The 24437-nt window shown below is 41.4% G+C and overlaps 1 protein-coding gene across 1 annotated transcript; it reads left to right on the top strand.

Moving 5' to 3' along the window:
• The first annotated feature begins 2384 nt into the window (after positions 1-2384).
• Positions 2385-14402, top strand: LOC125376214 (phosphoglucomutase-2-like). The gene is made up of 16 exons (XM_048388168.1): positions 2385-2438; positions 3039-3127; positions 3728-3812; positions 4364-4471; positions 5340-5509; positions 5799-5922; positions 6159-6224; positions 8147-8244; positions 8716-8810; positions 9046-9128; positions 9390-9483; positions 10558-10687; positions 10890-10992; positions 11359-11448; positions 11982-12115; positions 12549-14402. Exons 1-16 carry the CDS (start codon positions 2385-2387, stop codon positions 12655-12657), a joined length of 1632 nt encoding a protein of 543 aa, XP_048244125.1. The 3' UTR covers positions 12658-14402.
• The last annotated feature ends 10035 nt before the right edge of the window (positions 14403-24437 follow it).

Raw genomic sequence — 24437 nt, forward strand, 5'->3', positions numbered from 1 at the left:
TCCGTCCAATACTGATCAACAACTGTTCATATTTTCCCTCCAATACTGATCAATAACTGTTCATATTTTCCATCCAATACTGATCAACAACTGTTCATATTTTCCCTCCAATATTGATGAATAACTGTTCATATTTTCCCTCCAATACTGATCAACAACTGTTCATATTTTCCCTCCAATACTGATCAATAACTGTTAATATTTTCCCTCCAATACTGATCAACAATTGTTCTTATTTTCCCTCCAATACTGATCAATAACTGTTCATATTTTCCCTCCAATACTGATCAACAACTGTAAATATTTTCCCTCCAATATTGATGAATAACTGTTCATATTTTCCCTCTAATACTGATCAACAACTGTTCATATTTTCCCTCCAATATCTGATCAGTACCTGTTCATACTTTCCCTCCAATATCGTAACTCCATGAAATATGTGTAATAAACTTTTTGCAACCCTAAAAGGACCTGCCCTTGTCCCATAGTTGTGGAGAAGTGTGAGATGAACTTTCTGCAACTTTAACATCCCCATGGGCTGGCCAGAGGACATCAGAGTTGCTTCCCTTAAACATGGCCGAAACCTATGATCGTGAGTTCAAATCCAGATTTGCCCTGATTATGTTTCTAGGTTTCTCAGCACTATGGGTTTCACCAAATGCTGAACATCTAAGACTTGCAACACTGTGGCCTTCCTCCGACACACTGACATGCCATTCGAATTCCCTTGCCAAATATGTGGTTAACGTTTGATATTAAATTCTCTCCGAATCCAAGTTTTGGCTGGATATATGCAGACTTTAGCATATTGCCGTGGTTGAATTTATTTTCAATATTTTGTTGTGAACACATTGTCAGTCTTTAGGTTTTGAACATGACCTGTTAGTGTGCCCTGGTGTAAAGAATGGCGTAATTAAAAATACATTTTTTTCATAAATAACAGTTATTTCAATCTATATCTTGGTGATAAATAAACCTCACTCACTCACTCACTCACTCACTCACTCACTGGACAAAGATTTTTCTTCCTCTTGAAATCCACATGAAAGTACTGTCAATCAAGAAGACAAAATAACGAGAGTAATATCTGTATTAAACACCCCAAATTTCAGACAGTACATCATATTCACAGTGTTATTTATACCATTGCCAGTATAATAATTGTGAAAGATGTGATGGCCTTCAGCTCCCTTGGTTTTTCTGAAAACGAACTCTCTAAACTGGAAATTATATATGGTATCTTGGTATACAGATTTAATATGTTATCATGTACTGACAGCAAAATTTCTTTTGAAAAATTGTTTACTATGTACATTGGCTGTAACTGAATAACAAACTGTCTGTTTGACTGGCAAACATATTATTCTGCTAACCATTATAATTTTCCTTATGCTAATACCTGATGATTACACTGATTGCAGCTATTCTCTGTATTTTGCTTGAATATCTCTACAGATATTTGGGTTAAAGTCGTGATAGTGGTACAGCAGTTTGAGTCACACACAGCAGAGTTGTGCTTTTTGTCATGCCAGGATCCACAAATTGTAGTTTGGATTTTTTCTTGATAATGATTTTTGGTCAATCAACACAGTACCTGTTTACCAAATTGCAAAAATCTATCACCTGTGTCATTTTTGGCTTTCCTCCTACCTTAAGCTGACATGCTGAAATATTCAAAGCAGCATTAAAGTTGAATTCACTTACCCTCTCTTTGTGAAGCATTTATGAAAAGGAACTAAACAGGTGGCACAAATAACAAGAGAGTGCTAAAAGTTGTGCAATACTACATCCAGAACTATTTTCTTTGCAACTGTTTCTATTGTAGAATGATAAGAATCGTGCCGAGATCCGACAACTGGCTTTGGAGAAGAATGTTGATGAGTTAAAGACACGCCTGCTTCAGAGGATGGAGTTTGGCACAGCAGGTTGGTAAAATCGTCAGAGTGCAGATCTATGCGAGTAGTTACATCTGAAACCGTTATAGAGTAGATGTAGAAGTGTGTGAACACCATCCACTGAAGAAGAGCTGGAGTCTTGGAATCCAATTTAAAAACTCTTGTGTCATATCAGTATACACAGCTAGTGTAAATAAAAATGAAATACAAAAATTCTAATACAATTTTATTTTGGAAAACAATTTGTGTTTGTTAGCTTGATAAACAGTCAATTAATTGTTATTTTTGTTGAAAACATGTCTTCAAATGATTTAGTTATACTTTTTTTTATACATCATGTTTTATACATGAACCCAATTTCACAAACCTCTGATTTGGGACACAGTTTCATATATATCATGAGAAACACTGGGAAATTTGAGGAATATGATTTTTAATCCTGTGCTGTGATGACTGTGTGTCTTCTGTGGCTCAGGTCTTCGGGCAAGGATGGGAGCTGGCTACTCCATGATGAATGACCTCACGATCATGCAAGCAACACAGGTAAGTCTTGTCAAACAAACACTGCATCCAAGAAACAACTTGAATTATGTCTACCAGTAGTATTGCTCAAATGTCACTTTCTATTCAACTTGACCAGTTGTTGACATCAACAGGAGCTTATGTCATGTGGGTTTTCACTTTCTGTCTATTTTCACTGCACTTGTCAACTTGTATCATGTTGTTCTCCAAACATCCTGACCCCCATTCCACAAAGCTATCTTAGTGCCAAGATAACAAATTCCCATACTTTAACATAGACTGAAGACAACTGTAGTGCTAAAATCACTTTGTGGAATGGGTCCCTGGACTTATCAATAGTGAATTTTGACATCATATTAATATTTCATAATGTACATGTCCCTGGCTACATCAAAATAAGATTTTGATTGTCACAAATTCAAAATGGCCACTTCACTACCAAATATTATTTCAAATACAGACTTCAGGTACTTCACTGATTGTCTGTAACTAATGGGCATATTGTTTTGTAATTACTGGATGAAGTTAATGAAATTCTTATTCATGGTGAATTAAAATTGTCAATTACAAAATTTGTAATTCAAACTTCAATGTCATAATTTGTTTAATCATCTTGATCAGGGTCTGGTGAAGTACCTTATAGCGACGGTTCCGAATGTCAAGAAGAACGGTGTTGTGGTGGGATACGATGCCAGACACAACAGCCAGAAGTAAGTAAAGACAACTCTAAATATATCACTGATACCTTAACAATCCACTGTAGACAAGGTTGAGGCCAGGGTTCCCTTGTTTGGTGCTTTAGTCCCAGATTTGCATGATAATGATTTGTTTGGTTGGAATGTTTGATTAGCGTAGCAGAAGTTCTGTAAAGTGTTTCTTGTAAATTCATAGCTGTGGCTATCAAGATCAATAGTGCGGTAATCTAAAGCTATATTCTTAATTTTGTCAACACAGTTCATTGTCAATCACAGTGTCTGTTCCCAAATCTGAAGTTAAAACTTTTTGTTCTAGTCTCCACTCGGAACTGCCTGTTTTCATTTGTTTTTGAGATATAGAAATCAGATGTTAAGCTCTGAATGCCCATGCTCACTCCGATCGTGAATTTAGAAGCCTCCACTCAGATTGGCTGATTAGAAAGTTCACCTGACATGATAACCTATTGAGAGTTTATCTCATCTCCACATGGTGACTGGTAAAAGCACTGCCACAACATTCACTCAGCTCGTTCCTGAAACAACCGTCATGTGATCACCAACTGAATTATTGCTAGCTTGATGTAAATCCCAATTCACTCACTCTTCGTTGTTTAGATGGAGTGAGCTGGTAGCAACCATATGTATCAACGAAGGTGTGCCAGTCTACAAGTACTCTAAGATCTGTCCTACACCATATGTGGTGAGTCTCCTGTGATCATGTACCTATAGCAGTACATTTACCCACCCCTGTCATGATCTTATGGTGGAGATTCAGGCACTATTAGTATACAGAAGAAAGCCCCAAATTTCAAGTTCTCTGTGGTCCCTAAAAATTGAAATTCACTCTCTTAGTCGATTTCTATCGTGTTTTCTGCCAACATGCATTACCATACATACTTTGATTATTTTAGTAACAGCAACTATGCTTTTTGTTATAAACCTATTTTACATATAATTATTTAAAATATGCCTACCAATAATGACTGATAAAGAAGTACTTTTCCATGAATATTAGCTTCAGTGATTGTCAAATTGCCTGTTTCAATCAGAGGAGGTTATTGTTATTTGAGGACTCTGATTGACCACGCAGAATTGAGTAATTTCCACATTCATGGTGGAAGAAGTCATGGTTACTCTTGCTGGCTTGAGTCGCGATGTCCATCATAAATGTGGTGAACCTTTGCACACATCCTGGTATTAACATGATTAATGACGACTTGCTAACTGCCTATTCTGTTCCTATACTTCAAGCCGTATGCTGTGGTGCACTATGGAGCTTCATGTGGGATCATGATCACTGCCTCTCACAACCCAAAGGAAGACAATGGCTATAAAATATACTGGACAAATGGAGCTCAGGTAGCTGACTTCGTTATAAGAATTAATTTTCACATTGTGTGGGATCATTGGTGTACGAACCTTCATACAGTTGGTAAAGATCTGACTTCATACACTTTGGCCATCACTCTATGAAGTTTCATACTCCAATGAACTCGCACAAAGTGAATGTTTTTCATATCCCAATGCTGTACCTTGAAATACAGGACACAGACAATATTTACAGGTAACAGACACGTTTTACAGGTAACAGACATCGTTTACAGGTAACAGACTGGGTTTACAGGTAACATTCCAGATTAACAGGCTCTAGTTAAACAGTTTGCTTATCATGCTAAAGATTCAATTTCTGACATGGGTAAATGTCATGACATCTGTGAAGTTCATACTTTGAGGCCCCCTTCAGTAAATGGCTGGAACATTAATGTGTTGATACTCCATGCTTAGCTCGCATCCATCAACTTGTATTTAGTTCAACCTATGAATGGTAATCTGTTTGTCGAAAATACACAATAAGAAACAAAAACCATTTGTGAAGTAGGCTTAAGGAAGAAGACACAGCTGGGAATCTAAAATATTGTTTCACTCAGGCCAGACAATCAGTTTAATTGTTGTCTTCATCATGTTCTTTAACATAAGGGGGCACATGTGGCCGGCAATTAGCATCCATTTGTCATGCCAAAACCTATGATTGTGGGTTCAAATCCCTGATTCAGCCTGATTGCGTTTCTAGGTTCATCTGCACCATACCCTTGCTCATGGGTTTCACCAAATATGTTAACGTCTTAGACCTGTATCACTTGGGCCTTGATATAATGATATGCTTGAAACACTGTTCAAAGCAGCATCATATCCAAACCACTCACTCTTGAATATAAATTTCTTATAGATCATTCCTCCGATCGACAAAGGTATTGCGACGTCCATCAGAGAACATCTTGAGCCTTTCCCCACGACCTGGAATACATCCTGTGTCGCTGACAGCAAGCTGTTGAGGGATCCCTACGATAAGATATTTGATCTGTACAACAAAGATCTCCATCATCTCTGTCACTTCAGGTATCTTGTGTCAGGCACTGGGGGAGTCCTGGGCAGAGTACGTCACCAGTACACAATCTTACTGTAAGAGCTGACAAATGAGTTGGGTGGTCACAATGTGTTTTATTTGATGGTTCCGTCATTGTGACAATATGTATCATTGCAAATGCTATCACTAACCAGTTCAGCTCATCCAGATTGAAGGCTTCCCTCATGACGTCCACATCATACCAAAAGACATTAAAAGACGATACTTGTTAAACGTTAAACCCAATTTCACCTCACCTTAAATTGAATATCATCTGTGCAGAGATCAGAATCTGTCCTCCAAAGTGACCTTCACCTATACTGCCATGCATGGTGTGGGGTACAAGTTCACGTGCGAGTTTTTGCAGAGGTTCGGCTTTCCTCTTCCTGTACCAGTCAAAGAACAGGTCAGGGAAAGAAGTAACAAATACATTGTATATATAAATGCAGGATATCAGTGTGGTGTTTCCTTTCTCGTTGTTTGTTATATTTAGTATTTGGACATCTTGATGACTATTGATGATTTTGTAGTTGTGATGTTATCAATATAAAGTAGATATTACAATGTTTTGATATGATAGCATGTCTTGTTTGTTATTGTTGTGAGAGACATATTTGGACCAATGTGCTTGTGTTCCTGTAGGTGGTGCCAGATCCTGAGTTCCCCACAGTGAAATACCCCAACCCAGAGGAGGGCAAGGGAGCACTGGTCAGTACTGGGAGTTTTCTGAGAGTTTATTTTCACATTAAATGCATGACCTTTAGGGCTGGGAGGGGCAACTCAGGTGCTGGTACTCGGGCCAGGTGGGTCCTGAATGTTTGCATTTCTTTCTGACTATGCTCGTTTCCTTCTGTCTGTTATATGTTTGAGTGAAAATAAAATTTCTGACAACTACATTGTATGCATGATCAGATTGTTTTATGCGTGTATCTAAGTAGTTTTTGCCAAGGCTCCGGTAAAACAATTCTCAGGCGGACATTTAGTACCCAGCTTGAGACCTACAGCAGGTACCCAGGTAGGGCCAGGTAATAGGGGATTGGGTACCTGGGTAATAATTTTTGACTTGCCCCATCCTTAATGACCTTGCATGCTCATAACATAAAGGCTAAATATATTTTGATTTGTCACTCTTTGCAAGAAAATAAGGCGTAAAAACATTTCCACATTTCAGGCATCCAGCATACTGCACTGCATCATCCAGCAAATCACAAGGAGGTTGACACCCTATTTTATATCATCTTCCCGAGGCAAGGGAGTTAACTGATTATAAAAGTCTAGTTTTCCCCCTTATTGAACTAGGCTGGTATTATTGAGTTACATTTTGGCTGGAGTAACGAGTCTGTGCATAGTCCAAACAAAATCGCATAACGAAATCGATGAAATTTGATTGGTCAGTAGGAGGGACATAGAAGGGATGTAACTCGTAATAGTAACTTGTGGCGTTATGATTGAGCCATAGAATTCCAGCCTAGTTCAGCAAGGGAGGAAACTGGATTTTAATAGTCAGTTAACTCCCTTGACTCGGAAAGATGATTATATGCACCCACAGATGTCCAGCAAATTTTAACCATAGGGGATTGAACAAGTGTTCGAACCTTCCAATATTTGCACATGCATTTTAATGATGCTCGATGCTGATTGGGCAGTTGGAGAGATATGACATCACATTGCTCCATTGTTCAGAACAATTCGTTATGAAGTCATCTCTTGTCATCAAAACAAATGTTTTGCAATTTCTGTGTTTCTATGTAAATAGGGCAATGAAGATCAAAACAGGCAGAAAAATGTCCTCGCTAGCATTTGTATGGTTTGATATGCTTAAACCTCAACATATTTATCAAAAAAGTTCATAAACATCGACAACAGGACATCAACATTGAAATATTAGTGACTTTCATCAGGGTTACATTTCAACATTTTTGAACTAAACAAAATAACATTACCCTCAAAGACAGGTTTATCATGTTCATAGATATTTAGCAATTATATTCACCATTCAGTCATTGTTCGGGTTAATGCTTCACAGCTTTGTTTCCCTATGTTACTCCATCAACCATGAATACATATGGCCAACATGAGGTGTAGTAATGACGCATGTCTATTTTCCATGACTTTTTGTACGATGTAAGTTCACTCGCTGGCTTCCCACCACACTCTGGAATCAGGCCTGGCTTGATTCGTTGGTCAAAAATAAAGTCTGTATATATTCACAGGCGATTGCGGAACAAGTGTATACAAACCCGTGAAGTATCAATGATGGTAAACCATTTTCTGTGGTATTACGATGTGTTCCCTTATTTTTATGCATCAGTATACATGGCAGCGGTCGAAATTCATGCAAGTCTGCTCTACCAAAGCAAATATATTGTACTGAGGAGAAGTAAAAATCCAATTATGGTAGTCCTTTTGACTATAATTCTAAATAGCTTCAATTTTAGCCACAAATTGGAACTGAATAAAATTGACAGAAAATGTAAACATAGTAAACATTATTGTGTCGTTCGAGCAGGACTAGCTACAAACTCTGAGGACAAATGAAACAAAGTTTCCACTTGTCTTCTGGTTAAGTCTTAAAAAAATGAATTTCTAAGTCTGCAGTATTCTTTCACAAACAAACTCTGCTGTTTCAGAAATTGTCAATGCAGACGGCAGATGCTAATGGAAGCGTGGTAATCCTGGCCAATGACCCTGACGCAGACAGACTGGCAGTAGCTGAGAAACAGCCGAGGTTAGTGCTACCAAACGTCCTTGAATTACATTGAGGTGTAATATAACCGGAATACTGTTGACTGCAGTGTTTTGAACAGATTTCACTCACTTATTGATGTGTTGGTCTCTGTGGTATAACTGGAATACTGCTGACTGTGGTGTTATAGATAATATTCATTCACTCACTGACTCGCTCTTTGATGTGTCAAAGGTCATGACATAAACAGTCTACTCTTTATCATCTTTATTATGTCGAGAAAATTCATTAAATATATAGACGTGCTCAATTCTGTTAATTGAATAGAGAGTTATTAAAATAATTATCTTCTATGAGGTACTGGTCATTTATTATAGCGGTAGGTCGGGCGACCGTTTCATATTTGACCGGTCCCTCCCATCTATGACATTTTTTTGTGACACCCCCTCCCTATAATAAATTACCAGTCCCAAAATGATGTTCAAATTTAGGAAAAATTTATTTGTGTTTCAGTGGTGAGTGGAGGATCTTCACTGGGAATGAGATTGGGGCCCTGTTGGGGTGGTGGAGTCTCTTCACCTTCAGAAAAAGTCGCCCAGATGTCAAAGGTAAGTCCGTGACTTCTGAGAGATGATGTTATGTTTATCGCAGAAATAATCCCCACAATAATGCTACTGGTATTGAACAAAGACAACTGCATGTTTAAGTACAATGCTTCCAAACGCACTAATTTTCTTTGTGAAAGGATGAGCCAATCAATAACAATTTCACTTCTCATTCTTTTAAAATGATTCAACAGACTCATCGGGAATGGTTTTATATATGAGTGATTTATCTTTTCAGACAGTGATATTTGTATGGTGGCCAGCACAGTTTCCTCCAAGATCCTGCAGACCATTGCCAAGAAGGAAGGGTGTATCTTTGATGTAGGTTAACTCACTTTCTCACTGATATAGGTTAACTCACACTCGTACTGATATAGGTTAACTCGCTCTCTCACTGATAAAGGTTTAACTCACTCTCTCTCTAGGTAACTCACTGATAAGGTTCAAATTCACTCACCCACTCACCCAACTTACTTCATATAAGTCACATGATATCACAGTGGGATATCCTTGTGGTTAAAGACTCTCTTTCGCTCTCACGCTCTCTCTCAAATTAATTGTAGTTGATTACTATGTCTGCAGGAGACTTCGACGGGCTTCAAGTGGATTGCTAACAAGGCTTGTGATAGACAGAATGATGGGAAACATGTCATCTTTGCATTTGAAGAGGCCATTGGTAGGTCACACTTGATAACATCCCTTGTTTTTTGTTCATGTGTGTTTGTTGAACAGGGTTTATATGTCTGTTGTACAGGGTTCATGTATGTGTGTTGTACAGGGTTCATGTGTGTGTCTGTTGTACAGGGTTCATGTGTGTGTGTTGTACAGGGTTCATGTGTGTGTGTTGTACAGGGTTCATGTGTTTGTTGTACAGGGTTCATGTGTGTGTGTGTTGTACAGGGTTCATGTGTGTGTGTTGTTCAGGGTTCATGTATGTGTGTTGTACAGGGTTCGTGTGTGTGTGTTGTACAGGGTTCATGTATGTGTGTGTGTGTGTGTGTGTGTGTGTGGGTGTTGTACAGGGTTCATGTGTGTGTGTAGTTCAGGGTTCATGTATGTGTGTTGTACAGGGTTCATGTGTGTGTGTTGTACAGGGTTCATGTGTGTGTGTTGTACAGGGTTCATGTGTATGTGTTGTACAGGGTTGGTGTGTGTGTGTTGTACAGGGTTCATGTGTGTGTGTTGTACAGGGTTCATGTGTGTGTGTTGTACAGGGTTCATGTGTGTGTGTAGTTCAGGGTTCATGTATGTGTGTTGTACAGGGTTCATGTGTGTGTGTTGTACAGGGTTCATGTATGTGTGTTGTACAGGGTTGGTGTGTGTGTGTTGTACAGGATTCATGTGTGTGTGTTGTACAGGGTTCATGTGTGTGTGTTGTACAGGGTTCATGTGTGTGTGTAGTTCAGGGTTCATGTATGTGTGTTGTACAGGGTTCATGTGTGTGTGTTGTACAGGGTTCATGTATGTGTGTTGTACAGGGTTCATGTGTGTGTTGTACAGGGTTCATGTGTGTGTTGTACAGGGTTCATGTGTGTGTTGTACAGGGTTCATGTGTGTGTGTTGTACAGGGTTCATGTGTGTGTGTTGTACAGGGTTCATGTGTGTGTGTGTGTGTGTGTGTTGTACAGGGTTCATGTGTGTGTGTGTGTGTGTGTTGTACAGGGTTCATGTGTGTGTGTGTGTGTGTTGTACAGGGTTCATGTGTGTGTGTTGTACAGGGTTCATGTGTGTGTGTGTGTGTGTTGTACAGGGTTCATGTGCGGCACCAAGGTTCTGGACAAAGATGGAGTGAGTGCAGCAGCAGTGATGGCAGAGATGGCAACATTCCTGTACAACGGCAACTCAACTCTGGCTAAACAGCTGGAAGAGATATTCAACAAGTAGGTTATAGATGTTGTATGGAGATAAATATTGATAGTATGTGCTCGTTAGTTGTCCAATCAAAGTGCCCAGATTTAATCACCTCCTGTTTGTTGGCATTCTTTAACAAATTTCTCATGATGGTTGGAATAGTGTAATTATATGTCATTATTTGTAATTATACTCCAAAGATTTACCCTGCCTCTGATGTTTGTGTTTCAGATACGGTTATCACTTGTCACGAAACTCCTACTTCCGGTGTGATGACCCAGCCATTACTGCCAAGATGTTTCAGAATCTCCGTAACTTCGATGGTCCAGGAAAGGTAACTCTTCCCTCCTCAAAGTGGGTTCATAGGAAGAATAACATGTGATCTTTGCACATGCTTTCAACTGCCCAAACATCAGTGTGAAAATAACTCTGCAAGATAATGACCATATTTGGAGATTCTCTGAAATTTCAAACAGTCATAATGGCAACTATTTACATGGTGTTGGATCTAACACATCATAAAAGAAAAATCTGTGTTTTACCAATGATAGGGGAATTCTCAAACCTTTCTTTCAAAGCAAAATATTTTCTGTGCTTATATTCATAATTTCCATGCTATACTGTTGGAGAGCCACATTTGTGTCACAGTTACATATTCAAGTTGTTTGGAATACCATTTAATTCAAACTTTTTGTTTCAGTATCCATCAAGTTGTGGCCCTTACAAGATCAAATATGTTCGAGATCTGACAGGCAAAGGCTACGACAACAGCCAGCCAGATAATGTTCCAGTGAGTTGAACTCAGAAATATGACAGGAAGTTCTTGTTCTTGTAAGACCTACTCAAGGCATGCTTCCCAAGTGAGTGAGTGAGTGAGTTTGGTTTGACACCACTTTCTGTTACCCAGAACAATAATCAGGGCAAATATGGGATGTGAACCCACAATCATAGGTTTGAGTACAGCAACTTGTGCAGCATTAGCTACCACTCATGTCGACCCCTCTCCACATCCTCTCGATGAGAGAAGGGGGAACAGGTCATGTGGTCCAAGGTACCTCAGTTCACTGAGAAGAATTGCAGTCAGAGCCAAGTCTGACTTGAATCACTTGGGTCTTCCTCCCACATTAAACTGCCATGCCACAAATAGATGAAATACTGATCCAATTGGTTTTAAGCCCAACATAATCCCACCTTCTTGAGCAGAACACAAGAAACCTTTATTTGAAAGATATCAAAGCATTAAACCCATAAATGTCCTACCTCTAATACCTGCAAATTGTACAGATATGTCTGCTTCATTTAAAAAATATCACTGACTTACAGATTCTACCTACAAGCAAGTCCTCAGAGATGATCACATTCACATTTGAAAATGGCTGTGTGGCTACCCTGCGGACAAGCGGCACCGAACCCAAAATCAAGTACTACACTGAACACAAGCCAGACCCCACTAAAGGGTAAGTTATTGAGGGGACATGGGTGGCCCAGTGGTGTAGGGTGCCACAAGAAGGAACAACTTAGCTCTATTTTCATCATGATATCAGCAAAATAAAAGCCTTTACATTAGTTATAACTATAACAACTTGAATTGGGATATTTTGAATTCCAATTAGGGAATTTGCCCTCAGACTTTGGGCTGAATATCGTCTTTTAACCGCGCTCTAAGGTCAGTTAACAGTTTGCATACATTTGGCACAGATTTAAGCAGTATGTGCAGACTTTGGGCTTAATACCTGCCTCTGAACAGGTCTGGATAAATCCCTGCTTTAGCTATGCTCCAAGGTCAGTTTAAATATGGCTTACATTTGTCACAGATTTAATCAGTGGCTCTCCATGATGTGAACAAAATAATTTAATTCAATGTTTGTCAAATGTGATCTTGACCTTCAGAATGGACCGAGAAGAAACAGAAAAGGAGTTGAACGACATGGTCCACTGTATCGAGACTCATTTCTTGCAGCCAGAGACGTTCGGACTTATTCCACGACCTACCAGCTGAATGATGTGAGTGTCACATCCATCCAACTGTCTCCTACTACTAAACCACAGGCGCACATAGCTTCAAGCACCCGTGCAATGGCCCCAGAATACTCCCAGCTACTAGTAGCTAGCTTTTGTTACATGTAGTGTCAAACCTTTTATATGTTATACTCTTTTACTCACTCACTCAGCATGGAAGCTTTTTTGAGCTTACCTACAAGATATTTTGAGCTTGTTTGAGAATAATTTAATTAATTGTTTAGATGTTAATTCCTTATTTGGTATAAATGTAAATGAACAGGATAAGTTGGAAGGCTAATATGGATTAAGGGTATTTATCTTGTGAGAATAGTGGTACAATCCCCCTTTATAATCGAGCATGCACTGAGAGAAGTTGATCTGTGACTACAGTATCTACTTCTAGAGGGAGATTTGCGTTAGAAATTGGCACTAGTCCTGTAGTCCTTGCTAAACTTCCCAATAGTTAAGGTATCATAAAGACTAGTAACAATTTGCCATTACTAAGGGTTTTGTTATATGTTATCATTATAAGGACTAGTGGACTAAAACAGTTAGTTTCTATATGATATGGATGGATCAAATCTGAGTAGAGATGAAAAAGAAAATCATTCTCCATATATATTCAAATACCTCAATGCCAAAAAGTCCTGTGTTACCTATTTGTCCTTAACCTGTTTGTTTAGAGTCCCATGTTGATTCACATCTGCAATAATCATTACCCTTGTCTCATGCTATAGAAGCATATAATACCTAATCATGATAATGGCAACATCTTTTGTTAAAGGAGTGTGACAAGGAACCTGTGATTATATACACATGACATAATGGGAAGTTTTGGTTTTATATCTGACATGTACCAGGCAAAACATGCCTTTAACTCTGTTTGAAGCTGATCCAGACAGGTTTTAGCAACGACCTCTGACTATGGATGAAACCTCGGTTCATTACTTCCAGCCTGAGTGCAAACAAAAATCCAACCAATAGAACCATTTGACATAACCACCACAAAAGAAGGCAAAGTCTGTCCCATCATCTGGAGCTTATGGCCTCCATGTTCTGTGATGCTGAGGGGGTCATCATGATGGATTATCTTCCAAAAGGCCAGACAAAACTTCTGAGGTTGTTATTGTTACTGGTGTTTTAGTGTCATTTTGTTATGTTGACATCTCATATTTGAATTCTAAAACTGAACTTGAAGTATGGATTGATTCCCTAAAATTGGAAATTTTTGACAAAGTCGAAAGTGCTACTGAACATGTGGTGTCATAACACAAAGAGAACACACCATTGCTTAAAAATGAAGTTGCTAAACTCAAAAAGAACCACAGGAAAACACAGAGAGAACCCTAAGACACTTTATTGTCAAATCAATCAATTTTAGTGAAGACCATCTTCCCAAGGCAAGGGAGTTAACTGACTATTAAAGTTGACGACCTTGCCTTGCCTTGAAGACGGACTACAGGCTACCCAATTTGGAATACCAATGTCAACACAAACCTACAGCCCCACCAAGTAGTATTGCTACATTTATTCACATGTCCAACAGAGATGCGGTGTTTTGAGCCAAAAGGTCCTTGAAAGGTATGTCATGTGGCATTCACACAGTTGTTTCCGCCTCGTATGAGGAAGCACAGGTTGAACCTCACAGACAAGCTCACCTCGCTCTTGAAGATAAGTAACTTTGGGCTAGGGTGTGAGTGATTGGGACAGAGGTCATCTTGGAAAGAAGGGATCCGCTATTCCTCATCAACATGGAAAAATATGACTTATCTGGTAGCCATTTTTATTGATGTGGACGTGTTTATATTCATAAGCCACTGTATCATGCTTTCCAACAACTGTAACTGGACATCGTAACACACCAAAGACATTTTGTATTATCACCTATCTTTCCGTGCCAAAAACTTTTTCCTGCCGAAAGCATCTTCCATCTTCCCAAGGCATGAGAGTTAACTGACTATAAAAGTCCAGTTTCCACCCTTGCTGAACTAGGCTGGAATTCCTGGGCTTGATCGTAGCGCCACCAGTGGTTATTATGAGTTATGTCCCTTCTGAGCCTATCCTATGGACCAATCCGATTCAATTACTTCCATTTGTTTCAAACAAAATGGCGCCGCCCAGACAAGACGATCTGATTGATAATCAAGATCTTTCATATGATAAAACGGGTCTAACATCGCGAAGTGCATCAAATCACGCGAGCACCTTGATGAAAAACATGAAAAGGTTTGGAAAATATCTGTTGACAACGAGTTGGCGGTGCACATACTTTGCAAATCTTTTAAAGTCAGTTAACTCTCTCTGGCCTCGGGAAGATGGCATCTTCATGCCAAATGGTGTTTGTCGGAAGAACTATAATGTGATACTCATTTTTACTACTTTTTTATTCTGCAAGCAAATATTTTGCTTCAAACATTACCATGATTACAGTCTCACTGTGTCTAAATATACCTTAATCATACCTTACTTATCAGTGGGGAAACATCATGTATTTAATCTCAGTGCATGTGATTTTCATGCAATCCACACATTTTTATTGTTTGGAATAGGGGTGAGGGCAGCTGGTGTTTCATTATCCAAACAGGCTGTTAGTAATAAAACGTGAGTTACCGATTGTTAAATGTTATTTTAATTATTCACAATGTCAAGATCAAAGGACGTTTCACACATTCACCAATGCTGTTATTTTAGTAGGAATAACAGAAACAGCAGAAACAGTATATGTATAACGGCTAAGAATTACAAGATAGATAATCGCGGCAAACAAATCAGCCAATGAAAACAGTTGACACCGCTTTGCTGGTCACTTTAGAGCACACACCCAAATAGATTTGTTTTGGAAGCTGATTGCAGAGTTGAGTTCTCTTTCTCTTCGACATTTAAATACCTTCTTTGAATATTGTTAATTTTCTCTCTCAGAAATTGACTAAATGTATTTTGTAAAATTGATGTTTGCAACAAAAGAGACACATAAGACATTCTTTGTATTTCCCAGTCTCATTAATCTGGATTGTTAGATGTTTGTTTCTTCAGTTGTTTTATGTTCGTTTTATTACTGAATTTATGATGTTGCTGCGGACTACAGTACAGGACTGTTTTAGGGACCCACCCTTTATAACATTCTGGAGGGCCCAGGGAGTTTTGATCAGTCACTAACCACCAGAAGATGTTACCATGGTTACCATGCAAACAGAATGTGACTCTGTTAATCATATATGCTTGTTTTACTTCAGTTGTTTATTTGTTTGTTTTATTTGTTGAATAATGATGTTGCTGTTGACAACAGGACTGTTTTGAGGACCCACCCTTTATCACATTCTGTTGGGGCCAGGGACGTTTGTTCAGCCACTGGCAGCCACTGGCTTCAAAACATGCTATTTATTGTTGTAGAGCCGAAACCGTTTTTTTTAAATCACATTGACACAATTTATTTTTAGGGGTAAAATGTTTTGAATTTTTTTTCTGAAAAAAATAGTTAGCATATTTTTAAATCCCATGTCCCACAAGAATATCAACTGGTTGTCCCCAGGGGGCGCTGGTGGCCCAGTCGACTAAGGCACAGCGATTCGCTGTGCAGAGTTGCGTCCCCTTGGGCACGACAGAAACCAATGATTGTGAGTTTGAATCCTGGTTCGCCCCGATTATGTTTCTAGGTTTGTTAGCACCAACCTGTGCTCGTGGGTTTCACTGAAGTGCTACATGTCTGAGACCTGCATCACTTCGGGTTTTCCTCCCACATTAAGCTGACACACCCTGATATAACTGGAATAATGTTAAAAGCGGTGTTAAACCCAACTCACTCACTGGTTGTCCCCTCAGCACATTATGCTGGTCAGCCATGTTTTATCACCATTGCTGAAACATTTTTTATGTTAGTGTTTTAGCTGAATCTTGCTTAATATATTTTTCTTTTATTAGCTTAATGATGTTAGTGAGTGAGTGAGTGAGTATGGTGTTACGCCGCTTTTAGAAATATTCCAGCAATATCACGGCGGGGGACACCAGAAATGGGCTTCACACATTGTACCCATGTCTGAAATCGAACCCGGGTCTTCGGCGTGACGAGCAAACTAATGATGTTAGCATATTCGGTCGAACAGATGATAAATCAAAGTCATTCCTCAGCCACTTTAAAACCTTCTTCAAACATTGCCATTTGTGAAAAAACATTCACGAGCATGATGAATGCTCATATTATTTTCATAGATTGTACAATATCTTCCAGTGTCCCCGACATCTGACCATCTTTGTGTATCCAGGGTATTATATATATCTCCATTTTGTTGTGATTAATATCCTGGACCCATTCACCACTATAGCTTCATTTCAGGCACAGGAACTTGATGATATATCATGAATATCATAATATATCCATGTAAAAGAAAAATTACCTGTGTTTTCAGGTGGTTTATGTAACACGCTTGAGTTCTCTTATCACCACAACTCTTTCACCTGAATGTTTCACCTCGATTTCTTGCCTCTTATGACTTGATATATTTAACAGACTGTTTTTTTGTAACTTTTATCTGGAAAATATGTTGTCAAGAGCAGTAAAAGATTATATATCGTAATGGAATGGAGATATGATACACTGAATAATCAAGGATGACATGACTTGCATCAATTTATCTCCACACTATGATTGCTTCATTGCCACTTGTTTGGTTATGGGGAGTTTTTGTTTGTGTTTGATGTTTTTTGTCAAATGTTTTTAAAAGGTAAAGCAGGAGTAATATTTTGATATTTATGTAATTAGCATGTTTAACTTGCTTTCGTTTCATTTAGTTAAATTATTTCCACTTTTATTGAAAATGCGAAATTGATAATTTATCAAAATTTATCATAATCTAGTAACTATGGGTTTAACTGGTATATATATATTCTTTTGAAATAAATGTTATAAGCACCAGCAAGTATTAAACAATGTTATCTAGTTACTAGACTTGCAATGGTTAGTGACACCATGTAAAACTGCTAGAAAAAAACCATTGTTATGGTGTTTTTTTTCCATTTATTTATTGGTTGTTATTTACTTGTTGGCTATGCAAAATAAATAGTTTAAAAAACATCAATGTCTGTTTTGTTTAACTGACATATATTTGCAATATCAAGATGAAAGTGAGTGAACAGGTCTCTGCTACATGGAGCAACGTTGGCAAGGGAGTGACAATTGCTTTTTGAAACTACAAAGGGGCAACGCAACCTCAAAGGAGCCGCTTACATTTAACCCAGAGTGGGAATAAAACCTGGGCCTTCAGCATGGCTATCAACGTTTTAACTACTAGGTCACTCACTGACCTACCAAGAATAAGTTTTAAACATTGTGTCTGTGTAATAGCTAGTAACCATTAACGATATACTCTACTTATATGTGCTGTATTCGGTGTAATAAAAGCCCAGGTGCTTAGAAAATTGACAAAGGGAGGCAGTTATTAAAATCATACAAACAACTGCATTGTAACTTCGCTTTGTGTGACAACAGCACTGTATGACATCATTGTGGTCAGAGATCAAGTGGTAGTGAACGAAGTTAGTTCAAACATGGATGAAACTAAAACTTATTCAATAATAGTCAGGCAATACTATTTTTCCCTTTCTGTTCTGCTGTCATCTGTAAACAAATCTGCAATATACACAAGAAAATATGGACTGTCATGGAAACTTTCAGTCTTAGTAGGGGGAGCTTATAAAGATTACTTATAGATTGGTCAAGAAGTTGGTCGGTGGAATAGAAGAGTTTATTGGTGCAAGGTGCTTAATATGGCTTATACGGTACTTGTGTTCACTGCAACTCGGGACAGTCGTTTTACTAGAATCCTTTTGCGATATATTTCCAAAATTGTAAGATTCAAGTCATCATTGTATGATAATAATGAACCAACTGGGAACGCATTATAACCGGTATGACAGTAGATGTAATGACCGCCAACGATCTTGAAGGACGATGCGGGTAAGATCTAGATAACTTCCTACTTCTCACTTCCGAAATTATTTGTTTTAGAAGGAAACTTGAAAGTTCAATACCGCATCCAACTTTTTACTTCATACACCGTTTTGGAAAGATGGAAAGCTCGAAAGTTCCACGTCGCGTCTCGATGACTTCCCACTTCCTTAAAAATGTTTCAGGGAACAGAAACCTTAAAAGCTTGAATTTGCTGCTAACTTTATACTTTCTATTTATGGTTTGGGAAGCTAACGTTACGATGGCCATTTTACGTTAATGAACTACCTTCTGTTGAAAAATGAGATTGGTTGGTTTGTTGTTTAACGCCGCACTCAGCAATATTCCAGCTATATGACGGCGGTCTGTAAATAATCGAGTCTGGACCAGACAATCCAGTGATTAATATCATGAGCATCGATCCACGCAATGAGGATCGATGACATGCATCAACCAAGTCAGCGAGCCTGACCACCCGATCCCGTTAGTCACCTCCTACGACAAGCATTGTCGCTCTTTACGGCAAGCATGGGTTGCTGAAGACCTATTCTACACCGGATTTTTACGGGTCTCCGAAAAATGAGAGAGATGAGATATTGAAAGTGCCATCCCATGCCCTTGTACCAAGAGCGTACACGGGCAGACCCCCTTGACATCTATTGCATTGCCACGGTGGAGACCATGGTGGTGGTGGTGGTGATGCTTCTTTCCACCCGGGCAAAGGTTGTGCCACTCTGGCGATCTCTGGATCCCAGTTTTCACACTTGATGTTGTTGCTGGTGTTGTTGCTGTTGCTGTTGCTCATGATGATGAATCAATTTTACAAGTGACACTGACCCACTCGAATCCACTCTTGTTTTATAGGAGAGGCACTGACACCCTGCTCCCTGATTGGTTCGCCAGGCAGCAGCTCCTATTGGTTCGTTCCGGTGCCTGGTCAGCACCTCGGTTTTCCAAAACGGACCGACCCTTGTGTTTCTTTTCATTAGGAAATGGATTTTACCATGGGAGAGAAAGCACAACCCCGGTTCGGCCAATCAGAGCCCACCATGGCCCGAGCGCCGCTTCTGATTGGTCGACAACCCAGGCTTCGGATTGGTCCGATTTCGATCCGGTTTTTTTCTTCTTGGGTAGCCTTGGTATTTTTTAGGTAGACGGTCGTCTGAATGCTAAAGGAAGGTGGACCTTCATAGGTAGACATGAACGTGGGAATGCCTACGTGATGTACGTTGTGTCATGTGTGTGTGTGTGTGTGTGTGAGTGAGTGTGTATGTCTTCAAACAGACGTTGACGTTGATGCATAGAATAGCGTGTTGTCAGGCAAAACGTGGTGTCCTGTGTGTGTGTGTGTATGTGCGACTACAACCATGGATGTCGTATTGAGATGAATAGAGAAAGATCGATACACCTGCGTGACGTTTGCACACGTCATGGACTTCGTGTCGCGATGTGAACGTCATGTACTTTGTGTGTTGCCATGCAAACGTCGTGCCCTGTGTGTGTGTGTTTTCAAATTATTATTATTATTATTAAGGATACCGAGGTGTTGACACTCGTGTAGGTCGACAGGCCTACTGTGACACGTGTTTTCATGCACACGTGATGTTTGACGTGGTGTACTACGTGTCTCTATTGATCTATTGATCTATATCTATCTATATCTATTTATAACTATTTATTGTATTTTTAGACGTGTGCCTCCAAGAGGTCTAGGGGGAGGGTGTGGGTTCTTTGTTTTGGAGGGATGGGGTTGGCAAAGCAAAGGAGGAATGTTGTCTTTTGGGTGAGATGGGTGGCCCTGAAAAGGGCCGTTTTGGGGAAGAAAACCTTTCTGCTGCTGTCCACTTGTGGGTCCAACAAAGAAAAGAAAAACATTTTAACAGGAACTTGAACGGGAACTTGAACGGGAACGCAGGACACGGGAAACGTCCGCCTAGGCAGCCGGCTGTGCTACGTCATTCGTGTACCTGTGTTTCTCTTCGCAGAGATAGTGTAGTTGTAGCTGCTTCTGGTGTTTCAACAGCCCGGTTAGCTTGAGGTAATCGCAGTCTGGGGACCACTTGTGATGTGCCGCCCAAGGATTGTCGTGGGGTGCCCATTGTCTCAGCCGCACCCCACATTGGAAACAGCACACACCATTGGCACCCTGAGTGTAGACAAAGCCCGCATGGGCCATCTCTTCAGCAGTCTGATACATTTGCGTGGGCCACGCCTCAAACGAAGCGAGCCTTCTTTCAAAGCGTAGATAATAGTGCGATGGCGTTTGACTGAGCAGTGACACCGCATCCTCGGCATGACTCTTACTCCAACACCCACGAGTATCTGTACTATCCATCACCACATCTTCGCCACGCGTCGTCGTACCACTCTTCTTTGTTTCAGCCATTCTTGATTTTATCACATCAATTTTACAAGTGACACTGACCCACTCGAATCCACTCTTGTTTTATAGGGGAAGAACCGGATCGAAATTGGCTGCTTCCTGGTTGGTCCAAAACGCAACGCACGGATTGGTTCGTTCCGGTGCCTGGCCTGCACCTCGGTTTTCTAAAACGACCGACCCTTGTGTTTCTTACCATGGGAGAGAAAGCAAAACTCGGCTCGGGTGCTGTCTTCTGATTGGTCGTTGCTGTCTTCTGATTGGTCGACAATCCAGGCTTCGGATTGGTCCGATTTCGATCCTGTTTTCGGGAAGGGTTGTCCATCCATCAGACGTTCAGTCCCTCTTAGAGTACAGACGTTCATCAGACACGCATCGCTGTCATGACGAGCAACCAAAGTACGCCCTATCGTTTGGAGAGGAAAGATACCACCCGCTCCAGACGGTTAAGAACTGCTAATCATAGCTATCGTTTGACTTTCAACCCAGACTACTTGGACACCGTACCACCGGAACGCGTCCCCATGGAACTGCCAGCTTTATTTGACAGGGTGATCGATGACTTTTATGAACAGATTTCAGGTCAGAAGGGAGATCGTATTGGTCTAGGTATCGATCATCCCGCTTTGAACACTCCCATACGGATTCCCTTTCGTCGTTTTGAAGATCTCCATGGGCTAAATATTTTGCATGCCGTGGAAAAAGTCCAAAAGTCCAACAAAGACCTGAACATCGATGCCACCATGGATGTGACTTTAGTACACGTCGCAGATCCCGACAGGCTAGGATCGGGCAGTGGTGCTCCCCGGCTGAAAAACGTGATTGGACTCGAAGCTTTTTTAACACGCAAAAGGTGCATTGTACGGATCAAGAACGAAGATCAATCCTGTTTGGCACGGGCCCTGGTGGTGGCACAGCATTATGCCCACAAGCCTCACCCTCTGACCCCAGCATGGAAAGCCCAGCGAGTGAGACTGATGAGAACGGATCGCGTCGACGTTCAAGGCATACGGGCACGGTCCTTGTTTCGACGCCTTGGCCTGCCTGAAGGTCCCTGTTGGGGCCTGGACGACCTCGCACGCGTGGGACGCGCCTTGGTCCCCCTGAATTATCAACTGAAAGTCTACAGTCAAGAGGTGGACCAGAGACTGTTGTACAAGTGTGATGAGGCTCCACCCCACGCCAGGGTGCTGCATGTATACCATCATGATCAGCACTACGATGTCATCACTTCCATGTCATCCCTGCACCAAGGAATACCGCTGTCACCGATGCTTCTACTCTAGCTATTACGGACCCCAGGAAGAGCACAGGATCCCTTGCTTGACATGTCAAGGTTGGTTCCCCAATCCACCGTGTTACACCCGGCATCTCCAGTCACCGTCAGAGGGAAAACCCAGCGCCTGTCAATCGATTCACAGGTGCCCGAACTGTTTTCAGCTGGTCCGCGTCTTGGAGACCCCCATGGTTCACCACGAGTGCTTCGATGAAGAACATCCCTGCTTGGTGTGCCGAGAACCCATGACCCCAGACCATCGCTGTTACATGACGCCTCTCCGTGAAGAAAACGAGGAGGAGGAGGGGGAGGAGGGAGAGGAAGCGGAGAAGGAGGGGGAAGAGGAACAACATCCCCTACGAGACAATGTCCAATACGTCTTCTACGATTTTGAATGCATGCAAGACATGGGGGAACACATTCCAAATTTGTGCGTGGTGCAACTAGGATGTGGACAATGCATCAGTGAAGTGAGCAAGCACTTGTGCGAACACTGTCCATGGAGAAAAGAAGGGTATGGTCCCAGCCGTGAGATCGTGTTTCGAGGCCCCACCACGCGACATGATGTGTGTGTGTGGTTGACCACGTTGTCTGAAATACCCAAGAAGAAGCCCAACCAAGAGGAAGAGGAGGGCAGCACACGCAAGGGGGCAACAGCCCACCTGGGGAAAAAAAGAAAACGGGATGGCACCCCCTCAAGAAATCACGCTTCCAAACGTCAACGACATGCATCACCCCAGCAGGAGGCCGAGGAGGTGGAAGAGGTGGAGGGGGAAGAGGTCATGGAAGTGGAGAAAACAAAGAAGCCAAAGAACAAGAACACCACCTGCCATACAGTCCAGAAGGAGGATCGCATTTATGTGATGGCCCATAATGCACGATCCTATGATTTACACTTAATCCTGAAGGGTCTGTCCCCCCTCCTGGTGACACTCCCCACCAAGATTCGACATGGCCAACGCATTTTGCAGATGACCCTGGGACGGTTGTGTTTCGAAGACAGCTTAAATTTCATCCCTTACCCCCTGAAAGCCTTTCCCAAGAGCTTTGGGCTGAAAGAGCTGAAGAAAGGGTACTTTCCACACTTTTTCAATACCGAAGCCAACCAGACCTACAGAGGTCCCTATCCACCAGCCGTCACGTACGATCCCGATGGCATGTCTCCGCGGAACGCACAGCCTTCCTCCAGTGGCATACCCAAAAAGTGCAAGAAGGAGCCTTGTTCGACTTACAAGGAGAACTTTTAGCCTACTGCCAGAGCGATGTGGACATTTTGAGACGGGGATGCGCCGACTTCCGACAGAACGCCATCCACTCGGTGGGCATGGATCCCTTTGTAGAAGTGATGACAGCTGCAGCGTTCACCATAAAATCCTTCCGAAAACACGACCTGAAACCCAATACCATCGCCATTCTTCCACCTCAAGGCTACCAACCGAAAGGGAAACTATTCCCAGGCCTGTATGCACTGGCTCCACTATCTGATGGAAACGGACCCCCATCTGCACCTCCAGCACGCCAGGAATGGCGGTGAAAAAGAGTTCACGTGTGGAGAGGGCCAACATCGGTACACCGTGGATGGCTACGATCCAGCGACAGGCACCATCTACAAATTCCTGGGCTGTTTCTGGCACGGGTGCCAGGCCTGTCACAAGGCCCAACGTGGAGAACCACATCCCGTCCTGGGCTCGTCGTTGGGAGCCCGTTACACCGACACCCACTACCGCTTGAGTCTCTTGAGTCAACACCCTGAGGTGAAACGGATTGCACCCTGTGGGAGCACGAGTTTACGAAAATGCAACGGGAGGACTCCGCTCTGCGTGCTTTCTTGCAGGGACCCCACTGTAGTCACGTCCCTGGGCCGCTCAACCCTCGCGACGCCTTCTATGGAGGACGCACCAATGCCACGCGATTATGCTACGAAGCCCAAGAAGGTGAAACCATCAAGTACATCGATATTTGTTCCCTTTATCCCTACATTTGTAAGACCGAAGCGTTTCCCTCGGGACACCCGACCCTTCTCCATCAACCCCCTGTGGACACGTTGTTTGAACTGAAAGGCCTGATCCAATGTTGTGTCCTACCCCCGAAACGACTCTACCATCCGCTACTGCCTTACAGATCGGGTGGCAAACTGCTCTGTCCTTTGTGCCGTTCCTGTGCCGATACCCAGTCAGACTC

The sequence above is a fragment of the Haliotis rufescens genome, unplaced genomic scaffold (assembly GCF_023055435.1).
Source record: "Haliotis rufescens isolate VD_foot unplaced genomic scaffold, xgHalRufe1.0.p SCAF_7, whole genome shotgun sequence".
Classification (NCBI taxonomy): domain Eukaryota; kingdom Metazoa; phylum Mollusca; class Gastropoda; order Lepetellida; family Haliotidae; genus Haliotis; species Haliotis rufescens.